At 41.2% G+C, this 18385-nt stretch overlaps 2 protein-coding genes across 2 annotated transcripts; one reads left to right on the top strand and one right to left on the bottom strand.

The window, feature by feature from the left end:
- The first annotated feature begins 318 nt into the window (after nt 1–318).
- ovch1 (ovochymase 1) lies at nt 319–13088 on the top strand. Its single transcript, XM_071518227.1, has 12 exons — nt 319–328; nt 842–1025; nt 1110–1185; nt 1287–1476; nt 1592–1731; nt 2417–2567; nt 3553–3746; nt 7274–7404; nt 10864–11021; nt 11141–11239; nt 11390–11526; nt 13059–13088. The coding sequence occupies exons 1-12, from the start codon at nt 319–321 to the stop codon at nt 13086–13088; spliced, it is 1500 nt and encodes a 499-aa protein (XP_071374328.1).
- A 963-nt stretch (nt 13089–14051) lies between these two features.
- On the bottom strand, nt 14052–18011 carry LOC139643070 (stabilin-2-like; the record flags this gene model as incomplete). Its single annotated transcript, XM_071518222.1, has 6 exons — nt 14052–14733; nt 15561–15668; nt 15771–15902; nt 16167–16277; nt 17364–17510; nt 17892–18011. Coding segments are annotated over 6 exons (678 nt in total), but the record flags the coding sequence as incomplete, so codon positions are not given.
- Nucleotides 18012–18385: the final 374 nt, after the last annotated feature.

Raw genomic sequence — 18385 nt, 5'->3', positions numbered from 1 at the left:
GAAAGGACTGGGAATATAGCCCAGGTTCTTCTGTTGCCTCATGCTAACCACTGATAAACTGTCACCTCCCACAAATGCAGACACGCCTATTTGGCTGCCTCCAATGCAGGTCGGCCTGCTAAGGAACAGAGCTACTGATGCAGCAGGTGTTTCTGAGGAACCTAATCAGATGTGGAGTTAGACAGGTGTCATGCAAGAGAAAAATGATCCACAATAAGCCAGTTTGTGGCCTTTTTGCATCCCAATAGTGCTCCAGTTGTAAGAGACAGCCAAATGCTTGTTTTACTTTTCATTCTTACCTCAGTGTTGTGGCATGGAATGTGGCATGGTAAGAATTTTTGTGCTTGTGGCACTCAACATATTCCAAATTTGCTCTTCTAGAGTTAGCTAATGCTAAAAACGTAACTGATAATGTGATTCTGTTGCAGTTGACTGTAGTGAGCAGCCTACCAGTGGACCATCTGCAAATACAACTGCTCAGAGAACCACATCAAGTATTTCTACTAATGGTGGGAATATCTCAAACTTTAGACTTCTGGTTATATTAACGATGTCTTCTTGTGGCTATAAAGTTGGAGACTTCTGTGTTTTTCCCTCCATATTTCTTTAGATGGAGTCAACCAGACGCAAACTTTACATAACCTACAGAACGCTACTTTAAATCAAACGGAAGAGGAAAATGCAACCTTCTCAGGTCGCTTTGGATTTTATGGTACGCAAGACCTATTTCTCACTGATTATTAACTTGGCAGCACAGCATCTAGTTGTGATTACATGCTGCATCCCAACCCAGATCATTTCAGTCACTCCGTTGTTCCAAGTCATTGTTTTTTGATTGTAGATTTGGCCGGGATCCGTGCCTTCAATCCAGAGCTGGAAATGGAGACCAGGATCATCGGCGGTCAGGAGGCCTGGGCCCACTCCTGGCCTTGGCAGGTGTCCCTTCGCTTTGCTACCATGCCAGCCTGTGGAGGAGCCATCATTGCCCCTCTGTGGGTTGTCACTGCCGCACACTGTTTCAGACGGTGGGACACCATGCTGCTACCATATAGACTCAGGAGTAACCCAAATATCTGCCCTTACACCTAATAATCAATTCTGTTTTCCAGGTATAACAAAGCCTCTTTCTGGACTGTTCTGGCTGGAAAACATGACCTGGATAATCCTCATGAACTGGGTCAACAGGTTGGCAACACGAGCACACACTCACATACGATATTTAAGAACATATTTCAATAACATTTTAGGACTGAACCCCACTTGCATTCTGGTAACTTCCCAACAAGTTGGTGGGAGTGTCAAGGGTAGTCTGCCACCAGGGCTACAACAGCAAGACGAAGGACAGCGACGTGGCCCTGTTGAAGCTTCAGGCACCGCTCATATATAACCAGTATGTCAGGCCCATAGACATATGGATGATGCCACTGATGAACTTCAAGAAATGCACCATCACCGGCTGGGGTTCCACCAGAGAAAGTAAAGAATACGCTGAAAGTGAAAGGAATCATTTGTTTGTACTAATGGTAATGCTTTAGCCTTTGCTGGAGTTCCAGTTTGATGCCGATTCACACGTATGCCCTCCTCTTCTCAGACGGTCCACGGGTTAACAGACTCCAGGAGGTGAATGTGACTACCCTGCCCTCCGACATGTGTAACCAGTACTACCGTGGGAGGGTCCGGTCGTCCATGTTCTGCGCCGGAGAGCCAGGAGGAGGTGCAGACGCCTGCCAGGTACGTCTTGAAGGTTTCCAAACCCTGAGGCAGGGAGGTGTCCAAACCATAGAAGTGTCTGCTGTGATTTGGTGTTGCATGTTTTTGTTCTGGGGAAAAATCCACCCTGTAAAACCCATTAAACAGCTATTGCCGATGTACCTTGCATTTCTGAACCCTCAGAATCCAAGAGCAAGAGCTTCTTTCTAGAGGCGCCATTTTGCAACAATGTTCAACAATCATACAGGGAGAAATCCATTGTAGAAGAGGCAGAGATACCAGTTTCTCCACAGACAGTAGCCTCAATAGACCAGAATGCAATGCAGCCACAAGACATGTTGGGTTTTGAATAAGGGGCAAGGATCATAGACATGCTCCAATGTTCACAAACAAGCTAGCTATATTTATATGCCCATACACCCACCTTTGATTGCAGCAAGTTCACACACCTTGGGGTGTGATGGGGGGTTGGAAATCACTAACTGAAGTCGAAGTAAACAAGGCAGGTTGAGGGAAAGTGGATACACCAAAAAAGTAAATTAGAACACTTCATCACAAAATACCTCCTTGACTGTATTCAACATCACAACTTGATGATATCTAACTGCTGAAGAGTAGCCAAGGGTGGATTATTCCTAAGGACAAATGTTTTTAAGCTGTTATCAGTCATCTGTTATGTTTGTGCTTTATTGTCCTGGCACTCCAGGGTGACTCTGGGGGTCCTCTGTCCTGCTTCACTGGGATCAGGTATGAGCTGGCAGGGCTGGTGAGCTGGGGAGTTGGTTGTGGAAGGTCCAGGAGACCCGGAGTCTACACTAAGCTACAGCAACACACTATGTGGCTCTCTGATGTCATGAGTAAGTGCTCACAGGAATTTGGTTGCTGAATTGGTAATTGTTTTTGGAGCTTAAAGGATGGTTTGTGTTTCTTTCCATTCTCTGTTGGTGTCTGCACCCAGTAAGCACAGTTGGAGATGTCAGGGCTCGTTGTCAGTCATTTCCTGCCATTCATGCTTGTACAGTATGAAAAACAACTTCACCAGAGTGAGATAATCACAGTAAACACGAAACCTTCATTTGACTTGCTCAACGTTTCTGTGTCATTATTTTCTTTCCGTCAGAGCTGAATGTTTTCCTGTAACAGCGCTGCACTTTGCAGTGCTATTACACTCTGCTTCCTAACCCTGACACCCAACCCTGACACCCACAACAAGAACTGCAAGTCTCCTCCAGGAAATAATCCCTCAAAAACATGTCACCTTACAAATGTTATTGACACATCCATGACTTTTTATTTAGGGCGTCTTTGTTAGCCGGGACAACTAACTTCTTAATTTCAAGCTAGGTTTGACACTGTGAAGTTTGTATTTTAAAATGACAACAAATCAATTCAATGTTGAAAAAATTTAACTGCATACAACATGCTTTGCAAATGATTGGGAGAAATGTAAACTAGATGTAGACAGTATTAAATGGGCTACAACTGTAAATGACACTGGTATTCTTCTCTTTAAAAAACCCCCCCCAAAAAAACCTGTTTACATGTATTGAACTGTATTCTAGTTTAAAGTAGCTTAAGTGCTTTTTCAATTACAGGTGATCAGAGTATGATGTATGGGGATTCGGGGATTATCAGAGAAGGTAGGTTTTACCTTTGCAAAGTATTTTAAGCCTAATTGCACTGAAACTAAGCAGAATTTATTCACAACTCTGCTAATGTATTGTAGCACGTTTTTTCAGAATTGTCAGACTGGTCTAAATAATACTTATTATATATAAAGCTCCTCATGTCTTGAAGTTCAAATATGAGTAACATATGATTGTTTTTCCTCCTTGTTCCCAGAGGAGAGATGTGGTGAGAGGGAGAAATCGACCTGTGGGCTGGGTCCTGTCCTGGCCGGGCTGACGGTGTCCCAGGAGGGTGAGGTATCGGTGGGCAACGTGACAGAGGCCTGCCCCAACTTTTGGCCCTGGCAGGTCAGCCTGCAGTCCCATGGCAGGCATTACTGCAGCGGCACACTGATCCACAGACGCTGGGTATTGGCACCACAGCATTGTCATGTCAAGTGAGCAGCCATATCACATTATGCGGTATATTTTACAATCAATATTGCATCGGTGCAATCGGAGCAAAGTGCTCAAATGAAAGAGACTAACTTTTAGATCATTAGATCATCAGTGTCTTACAGATACTAACCCAAAAGGCCCATATTTAAAAAGTTGCATGATCACACATTTCCATTACATAGGGTAATTCCCAACAATAGTATATACAAACACAAGGATATAGCACAAAAAATTACAAGGAACCAAAAACAAGCGTTTCAATGTCTGGGCCTTAAGTGCCTTTACAATATTCAATATCCCATGCTTCTGTTAAAGTCACCTTTTTATAGTTGAAGGAAGAGGTTTCACGCGCTTCAGCCAACTCACAAGGAATAGTAGGCCTGTCTGGTGCTCTCAGAGTAGAGCAATCTTGTATCAGGAGGGACTTCAGAGATAAGGTCCAAAGTATACTGGAGCACACGGATTAAAGGCAACAAACTTTATTGCAGGACTAACGTTTCAACGCCAAGCGCGTCTTCATCAGAGTCAAACAGTACAAAGGCTTGTATTTTCTTAAATAACCTCCCCTAGTACATAGTATGATCCAGTCCTCCTCCCATCGACCCACTTGGTTACCAAAACCACCTCTAGGGTTCTATAGATGCGGTAACTGTGTTCACTGCTCTAATTCAAGTGACACTAAATATTTTTCTCATCCCCGTACAGGCAAAAAATGTAACATCAAATCTTTCATAAATTGTAATTCTACACATGTCATATATATTTTGAAATGTCCATGCGGGCAAGTCTATGTTGGTCAAACTAAACGCCCTCTAAAACAAAGAATAGCTGAACACAAGACTGCTATCCGCACTAAGAATATGGACTATGCAATCGCACGCCATTATATTCAATTTAATCATGGCTCTCCTACTTCTCTTAAATTCTGGGGGATCAAAAAAATTTCGAAAAAAAAAAAGTGTCAACGTTCTGTCAACGGTTATGATCATTATAGTTTTCATCATACATTATTAGAAGTCAAACCTTTAATGATGCCACCAACTCAGTGCCATTTCCTTTGTCAGAGGAGTGGAGTTTTCTACTTTGAAGCGAGAGTTGAAGGATGAATAATTTTTCTGACAGAGTGTGTTTGCCTGCTTTTACTCGCTGGATCTGTTTTGGTTGCCAGGTGAAGTTAGGAGCCTGGATTTTCACTTTGGAATTACTTGAGCCTCAAATGATTTCCACGATGGAAGTTTGATATTACTTTGCTGTTTCTCTTATCTACACAGTTGTTATGTAAGGAACACCTACTGCTCAGCGGCTGCAATGCAATATTATTTAAACTTACAGTATGCAGTTCTTACGTTACAGTAGTGTGGGTACTCTTATTGTGAAGAGTTACGGTGGAGGGCTCCTGTTCTGAAAAGCTCTTGAGTTAAACATCAGTGAGTGGAAGTACTGTGAAGTTTTTGGCGCTACACTTGTAGTGGAGGACTCTTACTGTGAAAAGCTTGAGAGTTATCCAGCAGTGGGGGCGCTCTTATTGTGAAGGTTCCTGAAGTTACAGTGGCGAAGTAGGATTCTTATTCTGGTTACACGCATACAGTGTAGAAATATTAGTTTTTACTCACAATGGTTTCGGATGCATTTTTCAGTTTCTACTGTTGTATTCACTGTTTTTGCCTAGGACTGGCTTGTGATCCCTCTATGCTTTTTACTGTAGAACCTTACCCTGTCAAGTGCCCACATGTGAAAATGCCTTTCAGTGCACCAACCGATCAATACACACACACACACACACACACACACACACACACTTTCAGATTCAGTGGAACTCCTTGCTGTTTCATGTAGCTTTCTCCTGTGGAATGATCTAGAGTCTCGAACACAGCAACAGGTTCTCTGACTGCTAATTTTCATTTCTGAATTTTTTATTTTGTCTGCAATTTTAATGTCTTTAGCAGCACCTAACTTAATTCAGTGGTTTCATTTCCTGTATTGTATTTGACATTGTACAAAAGTGATTGGATAAAAACACATGTATGAATGAATGAATGAATGAAAAAAATGTAGGGAGTCATCGGCAGCCTTTAATGGTATGTTTTGCACTAAGTATAGAGTGTTCAAGCTTCATATTAAAAAAACAAAAGTTGTTAAAATGAATGGGAGTGACTGGATTTTAATGGATGCCTGGGATATTTTGGGTCTTGGAACTATTATTAAGGAATAAAAAATCAATTTATAAATCAAAATTTACGGAAAACAACATAATACATTGCAAACATGCTATGAGTCCACAAAGTCAAGCTCTCATTCATTGTGAGTGGAGCATCACAGTTACGAGATTTATTTTTCTGTACAGTAATACTGTGATAGGTAATAATGTTAAGTACTGATGGACTTGGATATGTTCCTGGTAATCAACTTTGTATCCTCTTACCAACACTAGTTTTAGTTTTTAGATTATGCATGCATAACCACAAGGTTTAACCCTAACAGATGCAACACCAGCAGCACAACTGCAACAGAATGATGCAGCAGTAACAGATTCTGTCATTTGAAATGAATCAACTTCCACTGGAGAGCAACACAATCAATGCATTGAGGGGTTTGGCAGCAGAAGTAAAAAAGGTTCTGCACATCTGGTGCTTGGATATTTGCAGGAATGTAGAGTCTGGGTCTAAACTAGAGGTGTGGTTAATGGTTAGACAGGCACCCTAGAAAATGTCTCAATCTTCATCTTTTCTTCACCTCCTCCTCGACCTCTCTGGATAAAGGTTAAAAAGAAACATGTCACCATTAGAGTGCTATTCAAACCTGTCCAATTTTGGAGTAAGGCTGCCCCCTGCTGGACACAAAAGGTAAGTCTGTTCACCCTCTGACCTAACATAACATGACCAAGTGTATTGGTGTTTTTCTTCTCTCTTCTAGGTAAGGCCATTTCATCTGGATTTTTAAACTTTTTCATTAGTATAATTCCTCCAATATTTTATTTCAGTCAACTGAAGTTGAAGCACAACTCATTTGGGTAGAAGCAAACTATTTGGGTACTCTTCTACTATCCCAGACTCACATTCTCATACTGTCAGCTATTCTTATGCTATCACAGAAGCAACGAGGGAAAAGGATAAATTGTATGGTTTTATTGAACTAGACAGCAGACAGGTGGTAAAGTTGTATAAGTGCTGGTTGAGGGTCAGTGGCAGGTTGTGGCTGGTCAAACAGGTGGTCAGGGTGTTACCATACGAGGGGAGCAGGGTTGGACGATAGTATGCCGCAGGACTTTGGCCCGCATGTCCCGGTCCCCTAAACCTACCCTCACCTTTGTTTCTCCACACGCCTCTTTAATGTTTCTCCCTCTTCTTGATTTTTTTCTTCTGCGTCTCTCCCAGAACGTTAGCCTTCAGCTCAGCCCTTCCAGGGTTGATGGGAGGCAGCATGCACAATGGTGCTGCAGGCACCGGAGGCACCCAAGGTTTCAGCATGCAGGGTTGTTGTTGTTCCCTCTTGGGCAGCATGCGTCCAGGATGCGCCGATGTGCCGGGGCGAATGGTGCCATTTTGGCCCTGGGCATTGATGTTCTCCAGAGGCTCCAGAACTGTCAGCTTCTGCTGAAGGAGCCGCTGGCTTGTTGGTGTCAAGCAAGGCAAGAGGTGAAAAGTCTCACCTGCTGGCCAACCTTGGCTGTGGTTGGCCTATTGGTGTGCTGGTCCAGCACAGGAACAGGTAGAAGTCTCACCTGCCGGCCAACCTTGGCTGTGGTTGGCCTATTGGTGCGCTGGTCAAGCAGGGGAAGATCTGGAAATCTCACCTGCTGACGGGGCGGGGCGGAGGGCCTGGAGGAGGAGAAGGGAGCCTCTGTGGGCCCCTGGCTGCGGCCTCTGTCCTCCAGGAACACTCTGTTAGACTGCCCCTGCACTGCTGATGCTTCCGTGGAGCTAGACTCCAGAGCGTTGATCTTTGGCAGTCAAGTCATTCTGAAGAATGTCTGTTGTAAGTCACCTGTCTGTATATTCTGTCCAAGTAGTCAATAGTCTCAAGTGTCTTCCAGCTGTCCGTTCACGACGAAAGTTCAAATGAGAACGTGCCGGGAGAGGCCACTCGCTCACTTTTATTGGGGGCTATTATTGTGATGCCATAATATAATTTCAGCCTTCGCATTCGATAGGAAACATAGGCCTAACAGCCTATCATTTGAATGAACAGATAAGGCTAGTTGATTTATTACTTACATTATTCTCAAACGGCTCTGATTCAATGGGAAACAATTTACATCGGCAGTTGCCGTCGGTATCTGATTAAAACGTGATCTACAATACAGGAATTTGGTCACATTTACACTAAATACATTCAATGGAAACTGAGAAACTATTCATTTTCTTTACTGTAAAATGGTCTTATCTCAACTATGCAATATCTGGACATCACAAGTTTATTCACGTTAATACCAATGATTTGAATATATTTAGTCCTAGAGGCCTACAACCTAACCGTCCCATCGCTAAAATCCTAAAATGTAAATGTACCCCACCTGTCAATTTGCCGTGAGGATAAAATGTGAAATAAGCTGAAAATGAAAAAAAAACTTTCCTGACAAGTTAATCTGGATGCCTCGTTGAATATTGACCCACTGTGGCCCATAACCTATAAGAATATGAATACTATCACAATAATAAGAATATTAATATTGCCAATAAAGGTAATGACATTTTCAATATGAAAAATAGATTGCATTCTTTATTCCTAAAAATCACCAAAGGGGTTCATTCCCAAATGTCTGTGATACACCACAGTAGGTAGTGACTTTACAGTTTATCTTTTCTCCTATGGGCTTACTCCAGGATTTCTATAGCCTAATTTTTCAGGCTTGGTGCGAAAGTTGCATGGATACCTCTAAACTCGTCCCAGATATAAAATAGGCATGCAGCTTAGTTTAACTTTTATGCCAACTTTACTGCTGCCACTATGGTTGAAAACAGTGTTACTTTAAATCAGAAGAGATTGTGGCCTCCATGCCCAAATTGCCATCGATACCATTAATAGCCTATTGAACAAGAAATTATGAAAAGTAAATAAGCGATCGATACGTCATCGACACTATGTATAAGCCCGGGGAATAATCAAACATGTCAGTGGCACCATATATATATTCATCGATGACAACATGAAGTATATATAAAACAAAGCTCATAACTTGATTTTCTGTTTTTGGTACATTTTGAATGATTTGAAAATGGGTGCAGAGGGTTTTAACAGGGCTTTGGGTCACCGTGGACCAGAACATCTTCAGTACATCCTGCTGAGAGAGAGAGAGAGAGAGAAATTTCGTCATACAATTCTTTTTTAAAAGATAGATTTCTCAAGGTTTTGTGTGGACACACAACTCTTCCATAGACGTTTCTGTTTTACTTTTTCCCCTACATTGTTTTCCACGTCATCCTGATCACATCCTTGAGGAAAATAACAGTAGATTTTAATCCTGCTGTATTCGACCCAAATTCTTTTATTTTTTAATGTGATTGTTGAGGCTGTTCTGCTGTATTAGATGTCATGGACAGTGAATATGTGTTATGAAGAGCAATCAAACCCACAACTCTGCATGTGCATCATACTGTTTACACTTGAGCCTGCTGAACTACAAGGTCTGAAATCTCCTCCCACAGATGATTGGCAGCTTTAGGCCCATGCATTAAGCCTCAGCATGAAAGGTTTTTAACTTCTGCTTTGAGAGGAGTGCCAGGGCAAGTTCTAATTATTTTCCACCATGTGTGGACATCGCCATACTGCTTGAGACAGGCTATATATGATAATTATTGATACAATACGATGCATGGTTACAATTTATGGGTGGATGTAAGGTCATGTATCTTTTTTGTGTCCTTTTCGTTATTATTTATTAATCAAGAACCCTATTTATATACAGCCTACTGACCCCTCTTCACTTTTCCAGCTTTTGCTGTAGTAATTCTTTATTAGGAGAGTGTTGGGTTTGATATTCAATGGGCTAAGATACATCGTTTTGATGCAGGCGATTTAGTGTTGTTGCTGTTGTCTTGATGCAGTCTGTGGTTACTGCTGTAATGTTATGAATAGATATTTTCTTTTTCCATATTTACTTTCTCTTTTCTCTTTTTTTTAATATTGCATAAGAGAGAACTTTGTTTTCATGCAGTTTATTGTCCCCTCCCCCTTTTTCTCCCTCTTCCAGCCTATGCTGTAGTAATTTCTGATGAGGGGACTTTTGTTTAAGATATTTAATGGACTAATATATATTGTTTTGCTACAAGTTATTTATTATGGTTACTGATATCTTGATACAGCTTATTGGATGTGGTTACTGATTAAATATCATATTTATGTATCTATTTATGTATTTACTGCCCTTTTTTGTTGCATAGTTGGGAACCCTGCATGCAGCTTGTTGTCCCCTCCCCGTTCTTCCAGCCTGTGCTGGATTAGACCCTAATTAGGGAGGTTATTTAAGAGAATAAAAGCCTTTGTACTGTTTGACTCTGAAGACGCACTTGGCGTCGAAACGTTAGTTCTGCAATGAAGTTTGTTGCCTTTAATCCGTCACATTTTTATAGTATTATACCTCACTACCAAGGTCTAAGGACCTCATGCATGATATTAACAAATCATTCAGATTTATTTTGACATGATTTGTTTTTCACTGCTTAGAAAATGTTTTTTAAAAAGAAGAAAATAACATGCTAAAAGGTTAGTTTGAAGTAAAGCAAACAACATTTGTTGACCAGAGATTCTGCACAGCATCAGAAAACCTTGCTTAGGAAGCTGTCTGAAACATCTTTGCCTTTTAGGAAAAACACATCTGATTTAGAAATTTCAAAATCAATATTTGCCATTTCAATATATATATATATAATTTTTTATTTTATTTATTTTTTCAGTTGTGCAGCAGTACACATGCAACCTTTTTATTACAGATTTACCTCATACACTACTAGGGAGGGAGGAGTGTGATCAGTTGCTGTAGTGTTTTGTTGAATGAAAACGTGCCAACCACTGGCTTATAGAAGGAACGTTGGTAGTAACTGTTAAAATCCTGCTTGTTTGTCTTTCTATTTTATTTTGTCTTCGTCAGAGCTAAAGAGGACACAGTGGTGCTGGGAGTCCATGACCTGAGGTTCTTTTCGTCCCAGACCGTCCCAGTGGACGAGGTGTTCAGCCTGCCTCGGGACGGCAGCTTCCCCCCCGCCTGCGACCTCTCCCTGCTGCGCCTCAGCGTGCCCGCCAGATTCAGTACTGAAAACCCGACAATTGGTTTTCCCTTTCTGGTTTTTGCTTCTTTGTCTGAAGGTTTCAGTGGATGATGGTACATACAGCATTTTTTGTCATCCTTTCTTCTGTCCTGTACCAAGGTGCCAGTGTGTTTCCAGTTTGTGTCCCTGATGATGATGTGGAGCTTGATGACAGCTGGTCTTGTGTCACAACAGGCTGGAGAGCCACTAAAGCAATAGGTATGAATTGTAACATCTATGATCTCTTTACACTCAATATTAACATGTGTCTGTGGCATAGAGCTTGGGATAGAGCTTAAAGGGGAAATAAGTAAGGTTTTTACTGCACTGTAGTACTGATGATCCATGTTCTTATGCCTCCACCTCTAGCGAAGGTTAAACCAGACACACTGCACCATGCCAGGCTGGGTCTAGTCAACCAGACGGCCTGCAGACAGAGGTGGGGAGCGAGCCTCATCAGAGACACACACCTCTGTTCACATCCAGCAGGCTCTGTCTCCTGCATGGTGAGCATGGAAATAAATAATACCATAAAAGCAATATATATATAATATATATATTATATTATATATATATATATAATACACCAGTTTTTGGGAGATTGTCCGGTCGGTCAACTTACCTGTTAAGTGATACCAAAATCATCCATGTGTTCCCGGAAGATCATTGGCTCCAGTGCTTCATGCTAACACTTTAGCATACACTGTGTTGAGAGTGATAGTAGGTCACTAGCACTAGAGGTTTTAGTAATGAAAGGTTGTAAGTTTTTTTTATTATAGCCTGTAGATTCATATTTTCTAAAAATGAAATATTCACTCGATGTAGCTGAGGTAGCCAGGTTTATTTTTGGACCTATTTTAGCTGAGAAACCACGTATTCATGCCAATATATCTGCATGTCCCAGCTAGCATATTCAGGTTTTTCATATTCAGGATATGGGCTTATCCCAGTTGTAAATGGTGATGTGGCATTTACATGCGCCAACTCAGAAAAGGAATGTTTATTAAGGAATATCCAAATATAAACTGAACTAAACTCATTCATTGGCTGAGAGGTGACCTTGACTCTTAAGTCAAGGAATCAACTCTTTTGGGGTCGACCCCCTCTACACCTTCGCTTCCTCTGAACTCAGGTAAAGTAGTCCCTGGTAGATCAAAAGCTTGAGTTTTTTTTGTATAATATTATCTGTAAATTTTATCAGTCTTCTACACAAAGCTGCCAGACTTGGCCGCATATCATTTAAGATTACTTACCATTTAGCTTTAGAGCTGCTGGAAGCTCTCATTTTCTCACTTTTGAGGTAATGCTAGTCGCCTACTATCACTCAACATGGTGTATGCTAACGTGTTAGCATTGAGCCTTCCATGCTTTTAATGTTGCTTTTTCAGGCTAGAAGGACTGAGTTATATCCAGGGGAGATAAGAAGCTATTTGAACTGTGTGAGTGAATTAGGGGAGACCGGGGTTGGTTGGCATACTTTTTACTCTCTGCTGTATTTCTCTGGCATAATTTATGTTAGAATATTCTAACCAGCAGCAAATGAAAGGTTAAGGTCTCAGCTATAAATAAATATGTTTTAATGTACACAAATGTTTTCTAAAATTAGGTGATTGGTGATTAAAGTCATGTTGTGCATTTGTGCCAACCAGCTCCATCATGGGGTTGGTTGGCACAGTGTTAAAATGCTGTAGTTACAGTCCTATATATGATATATATATATATATATATATATATATATACAGTATAGGCTATATATATAAATAATATAAATATTATATTATAGTCCTATATATGAAACAAACACACACTATTAATGCTGCGTGTGTGTGTGACAGTTTAAGTTAGCAACTGGTAGCGATTGTGATCAAGCTACAAAATATGAAATTTGATTAGCCTTTATTAACAACTATAATTTAAGATTATGAAATGTGATTCAATTTTCATTTTATTTTTGCCTAACTGGGTGGGAATGTTAAGGAAATAGCAACATATAATGATAAAAATACCATGAAATTTTTGATACTTACTTTTACCTCAGGATTACAAGAGTGTGATGACCGGGGAGTAACAACAATTTTCTTAAAGGACAGTGACCACAATATTTTTTAAAGGGACAGTAGCCACAACAGTAGCCTAACAGTACATCATTTTGTAACATTCTGATGTTCCATTTTTGTTTCTGTGACCTTCAAAGGACCAGAAAATAGCTGTGTGCCAACCAACCCCTGTTGCAACCAACCCCGGTCTCCCCTACATGCTGTGTTTGTCTGAAAGTGCTGTTGACGGACACACACCCTCTTTCTCTCTCTGCAGGGGGATCCTGGTGCTCCTCTGTTTTGCCGGAAGCGTGGGGTCTACTATCTTTTTGGCATGGTCACATGGGGCAGCAAGCGCTGTGATGCAGACAAACCCGCCGTCTTCTCTAGTATATCGGCATATCATTCATGGATCACTGAGGTTACTGAAGATATTTGACTCCCTTTTATATATAAGAATAAACAATTTGTTTAATTCGCTGCTACTTGAAGTTGTTTACCTTTACAGTCCCCCGCGCAATGAAATCAGTGGGGAGGACTATGGATCGGGCTGTGTCCGTCCGTCCATCAGATGTGATATCTTCAGGTGATGTCAGACACCACTGGTCAGATGTGACTCATTTTCACACTGTTCTGGGGTTTAATAAATTACACTAATTGGCCTGAAGAAGGTGCTATAATGAAAGCTTCAAATTTCAAACTTTGAAAGCCCTGAACTCCTACACTGTCAGCCCACTGGTGTGATTTTTTGACAACAACTTGATCTGGATGATGCATTTTGGCGGTATGTTCTGGGGTTTAAAAACAGTACACTGATTGGTCTAATGGTTTATAATTTAAAAACAAAAGGCATAAAAGAAAACTTTAAGGGAATTCTGCTATATCCATATATGTCCAATTCTAGTCCCTGTAACTTGTCTACAAAATTTAGCACTAGGGAAATAGAGGAAATTTGAGGTGCAATTCTTTAACAAGTATTTTATTTTATAGGGCATTTAATTCACAGTGTTGCATATGTTCTCATTGGTGCTTTTATACAAGATTCTACACATATCTTTGGTAAAGAAACATAAAAAACAATCCTGATCAATTTGCTGCCCTGACATAAGCAGTCTCAGGGGACACTAACAATTTGTCACAGTAGTATAGTCATTGGCACTCAATCCATATAGGAAAAAAAAACAAAAAACATTTGCAAGGCACTTATGCCCATCACGAGTGTGCTTTGGGATTTGAAGCCTGCGAGGAAAAATGAGGAGGAAATGATGCACAGCCAATCAGAATTTGGTACAAGAGGCTTTGAGATCCCAATGGCATTTGCACAGGCGAAATAAACTCACATCTCCACATCTTATGCCCCAAATTCTGCCTGGCTGCGGCGACAATGTCTTCTCCCAGTTGTTCCTCCTCAGGTCGAACCCAGGTTCTCTTTCACCATCATGGGACATCACCAATTGTCTCCCATCAGTGGAGAAAAAGTAACTGGAAAAAGTGCTGATCTCCTTGATAAACATTGGTTCAACATGTCAGAGCATTTCCAGTCCACTCCATAGAGCTAATAATAGGCAACACCTATCTATCCAGTCTGTCCGGCAGAGAAATGGGGTTGGGTCCCTCTCAGCTGTCCTGGAGCAGGTCGTAGGAACCACCGTTCACCACCTCATGCTTGTCCTCTGCCTGGAAACGACAGTCATTGTCACTTAGCAGGCCACGAAACACTTGCACTAAATGGGACTCTTGTAAACTTGTTATTCTATTTGCATACTTTCATTTGGTAAGTGGGGTCCAGGGAGTGATCATGAACTGACTCACCACATTACGTTAGGCAAGTTAGGAGGAGAAGTTTGGAGGAGTTTAGATGCTACTGCTTTGTGTCGAGCAGCGGAACAGGCAGCCAATCAGGAGCCTGTTTGATACAGAGCCATTGTTTCCCTGTGATTCGATTGGCTCACGTTCAGAGTGACAGCAGGGACAACGTGACTGTAAGAATGAAACTTATACAAGGGTTTCACTTTCACCATGATTATCTCCCCCCCATACAGTGTAGACCAGTGGTTCTCAACGTGGGGTCCGGGGACCACCAGGGGCCCTTGAGCGGCTTCCAGGGGGTCCCCAGCAAATTGATGAATTGTTAAACTTCAGCAATATTTAATTTACAAGAAGTTAGGGGATGTAGAATAATGACTATTTTGATCATAGTTTCACTGTTATCTCTCTACAATAGAGATACTTATGGGATTCTGGACAAAATCATATCTAACAATAAAAATATTCTCAGATTTGGGTCCAAGAGACAAAATCTCATCAAATGGGGGTCCGTGGCTCTAATGTGGACTAAATTAGGGGTCCTTGATATGAAAAAGGTTGAGAATCACAGTTCAATTCAGTACTATGTCAGCAACAAGAAAACTCCTGATATGGGTTCTTATCTAATCTTATAAAATGGGGTCTGTGGCCGTAATGTGGGTCTGTCACATGAAAATATTTGAGAAGTGCTGACTCACAGGAACATCAGAGGGGTTGGGCTCAGGAGGGTCTGGGGTTGCATCATACACTGGGTTACAGACATTGGGGCTGCAGTCTGGATGTGAAGCCTCTTCCTCTTCATCCTCCTGTCAAAGGGAGGAGGGCAAAGGTCAGCTCTACAAAATGTATTACGCTGTGCACAGGACACATTGAAAAAAGATCACACACACACACACACACTCTCTGACCTTGAAATAGTGGAACTGGAAGGGCTTGGTGTTGTGGCTGTAGAAGTGGTAGCCAACAAAGAGAATCCCTGCAGCCAGTATAACCAGCAGCAAAACTCCAACTCCCATCCCCGCCTTGTGTGCCACATGGAGCTGCAGGGCCAATCACAGGTAAGGTCAGGGGTCAAACATGGGAAAACACATTTTAGGCCCAATCTCAAACCGGCCCCTACCCACTACCACTTCACCACCAAGTGTCACTCCAAAGGGATAGGGCAAGGGGTTAGGTGCTAGTTTGGGATTGGGCCTTTGTCATTTTGTAAACCAATTCTAGCAGTCGATGCTCTGACTGCTTCATGGACTGATTCATTTGTTTCAAACAGATGGTGTGACGTGTCTGTGTGTGAGGTCACTCACCACGTGCCGAGGAGGCGGGGCCATAAGCGGGCCCTGGAGCACATGGATGATCCCATTTGATGCCAGAATGTCCGAGTCTGTGACGAAGCGGTTGTTGATGTAACGGGAGGACTGGGGAGATCAAGGAGGTTTCAAAGTGACAACTAATTAATAAAGACCACTGACAGCAGAATTTCTGTGGGAAACTACACTAAAAAACACAAAATCCATACAATATACACATGGAGTAAGGTCTATTTTCGCTTGGTCGACTGTTCAGTGTTTGGTCTAAACAAATATCTTAATATGTGGTGTGTGGTGTGTACCAAAATTTACAAAAGCCATGACCAGTCATTAATATGTTTTTCTTTGCTTTAAGTAAAGTAAGTTGCTTGTTCTTAGTGTATTATAAAGATTTATAAAGCACCTTTAGTTTGTTTTAAGTAAAGTAATTCACTTCCCAACCTAGATGGGGTGGGGGTGCTGTAATACATTATGAACATATTCTATAAGCCATTAGGAGCAAATATGTACAAAACATCAATGAGCTTCATAATTTATAAATCACTATAGGTGCACACATAGTGTCATAACATTATGTCTTTATAGGTAATTATAACTACACTTACAACGGAATAATGGAAAGAAGAAGGGCAACCTGGAAGATTGACACAAATTTAAAACGCTGGAATCACCCTTTAAATCAGTGGTTCTCAACATGGGGTCTGGGGACCACCAGGGATGCTTGAGGGGGTTCCAGGGGGTCCCCAGCAAACTAATGAATTGTTAAACTTCAACATTAACAGTTACAGAATGTAGAAGAATGACTGTTCTGATCATAGTTTCACTGTTATCTCTCTACCTACAATACAGACAGTCATGGAGTTCTGGACAAAATCATATCTGACAATAAAAATATTCTCAGATTTGGGTTTGAGAGACAAAATCTCATCAAATGGGCTCTGTGGCTCTAATGTGGACTAAATTAGGAGTCCATGATATGAAAAAGGTTGAGAATCACTGCTTTAAATGACACCAGACGCCCCCTAGTGGCTGGTTTACACCATAGCTCTTACTCAGCTGTTTGAACCCTACATAGTTCCTCTCTTAAAATAATTTTAACAATTTATCTATTTTCAAAAATGTTAGTGGCCAAATTTTTCTAATTGGTTTTCACGACTCATCCCTAATATGTAGAGAAGCGATGATTTGTCTAACCAGAGCTTTGGGGTTGAGGAAGTCTGCGATGCCCAGGACAGTGAGGCTGCCCAGGCGGGTTCTGATCCGACTGCCGTTCTTCAGCTCACTGAGAGCCAGAGCCTGGCCCTCCGACAGATGGTACTCAATGTCCCGCTGAGTCAGAGTCTACACACACACGTGCACACACACACACACACACAACAAATGCATGTTTTGGTCTGTTCAGAAAAGTTCTACAGGGGTAAACAGTCTAGTTTCCAGTACAGTTGGGCTTGCTGTGGAAAAGTGTCCATACAGAAAAACAGTTGAAAACCACCATCTAATGCAATGAATGTTTGAAGTAAATTGTAAAATACGTACATTCTGCTATATTCCTATAAAGTGACCCATTGGTAAAATTCCTTGATACTCCCTGACTTCTCCAGAGATTTTATCAAATTCCCTGACTTTCTCTGTCTGGAAAACACCTCTCAAAATTCCATGACCAGCGGGAACTGTGTTATCACAAAACAATGTGGGGTTCAGGAGGTTGCTTCTGCCACTCACCTGGTTCTCAGGCAGACCTGTGTTGTCAGGTACAAACAGAGTCGACTGGACGGTCAGGTTACTGAGGCGCCTCACAAACTCCTTCCCTGACTCAGAGCTCTGGGAGTAGTTCAGGATTTGCTGGAGTAGAAAAAATTTGAATTAGAGATTGTAATAAATGGAGCATATGTCAAACTGGAGATTAATAGAAGGCTTCCAGGTGACTCATGCCCTCTGGTGGCCATATTGGAGGTCCTCAGCTCTTAACATTGGCTGAAAACAGCTGATTGCATTTCTGAACTTATGACTTATTGTCTCAACAATAGACAATGTTGATAATAATAATAATAATAATAATAATAATGATGATAAAATAAATAAAACAAAATAAATAAATAAAAAATAAATACATAATGAAATCAAATACTACTACTACTACTAATAATACTAATAATAGGACTACTACTACTAATAAATATATACACACATATACATACACACATACTGTATATATA

The sequence above is a fragment of the Centroberyx affinis genome, unplaced genomic scaffold, assembly GCF_046629955.1.
Source record: "Centroberyx affinis isolate AG114_WGS23_722 - 3 ecotype Tasmania unplaced genomic scaffold, CSIRO-AGI_Caff_v1 ptg000558l_1, whole genome shotgun sequence".
Classification (NCBI taxonomy): domain Eukaryota; kingdom Metazoa; phylum Chordata; class Actinopteri; order Beryciformes; family Berycidae; genus Centroberyx; species Centroberyx affinis.
This window is presented reverse-complemented; position numbering and strand designations above follow the sequence as displayed.

Coding starts and splice junctions, on each gene's coding strand:
- ovch1 (XM_071518227.1), top strand. Junction 3,747..7,273: donor CACTGATCCACAGACGCTGG/GTATTGGCACCA, acceptor CCTCTTGGGCAG/CATGCGTCCAGGATGCGCCG. Junction 11,240..11,389: donor GAGAGCCACTAAAGCAATAG/GTATGAATTGTA, acceptor CTCCACCTCTAG/CGAAGGTTAAACCAGACACA.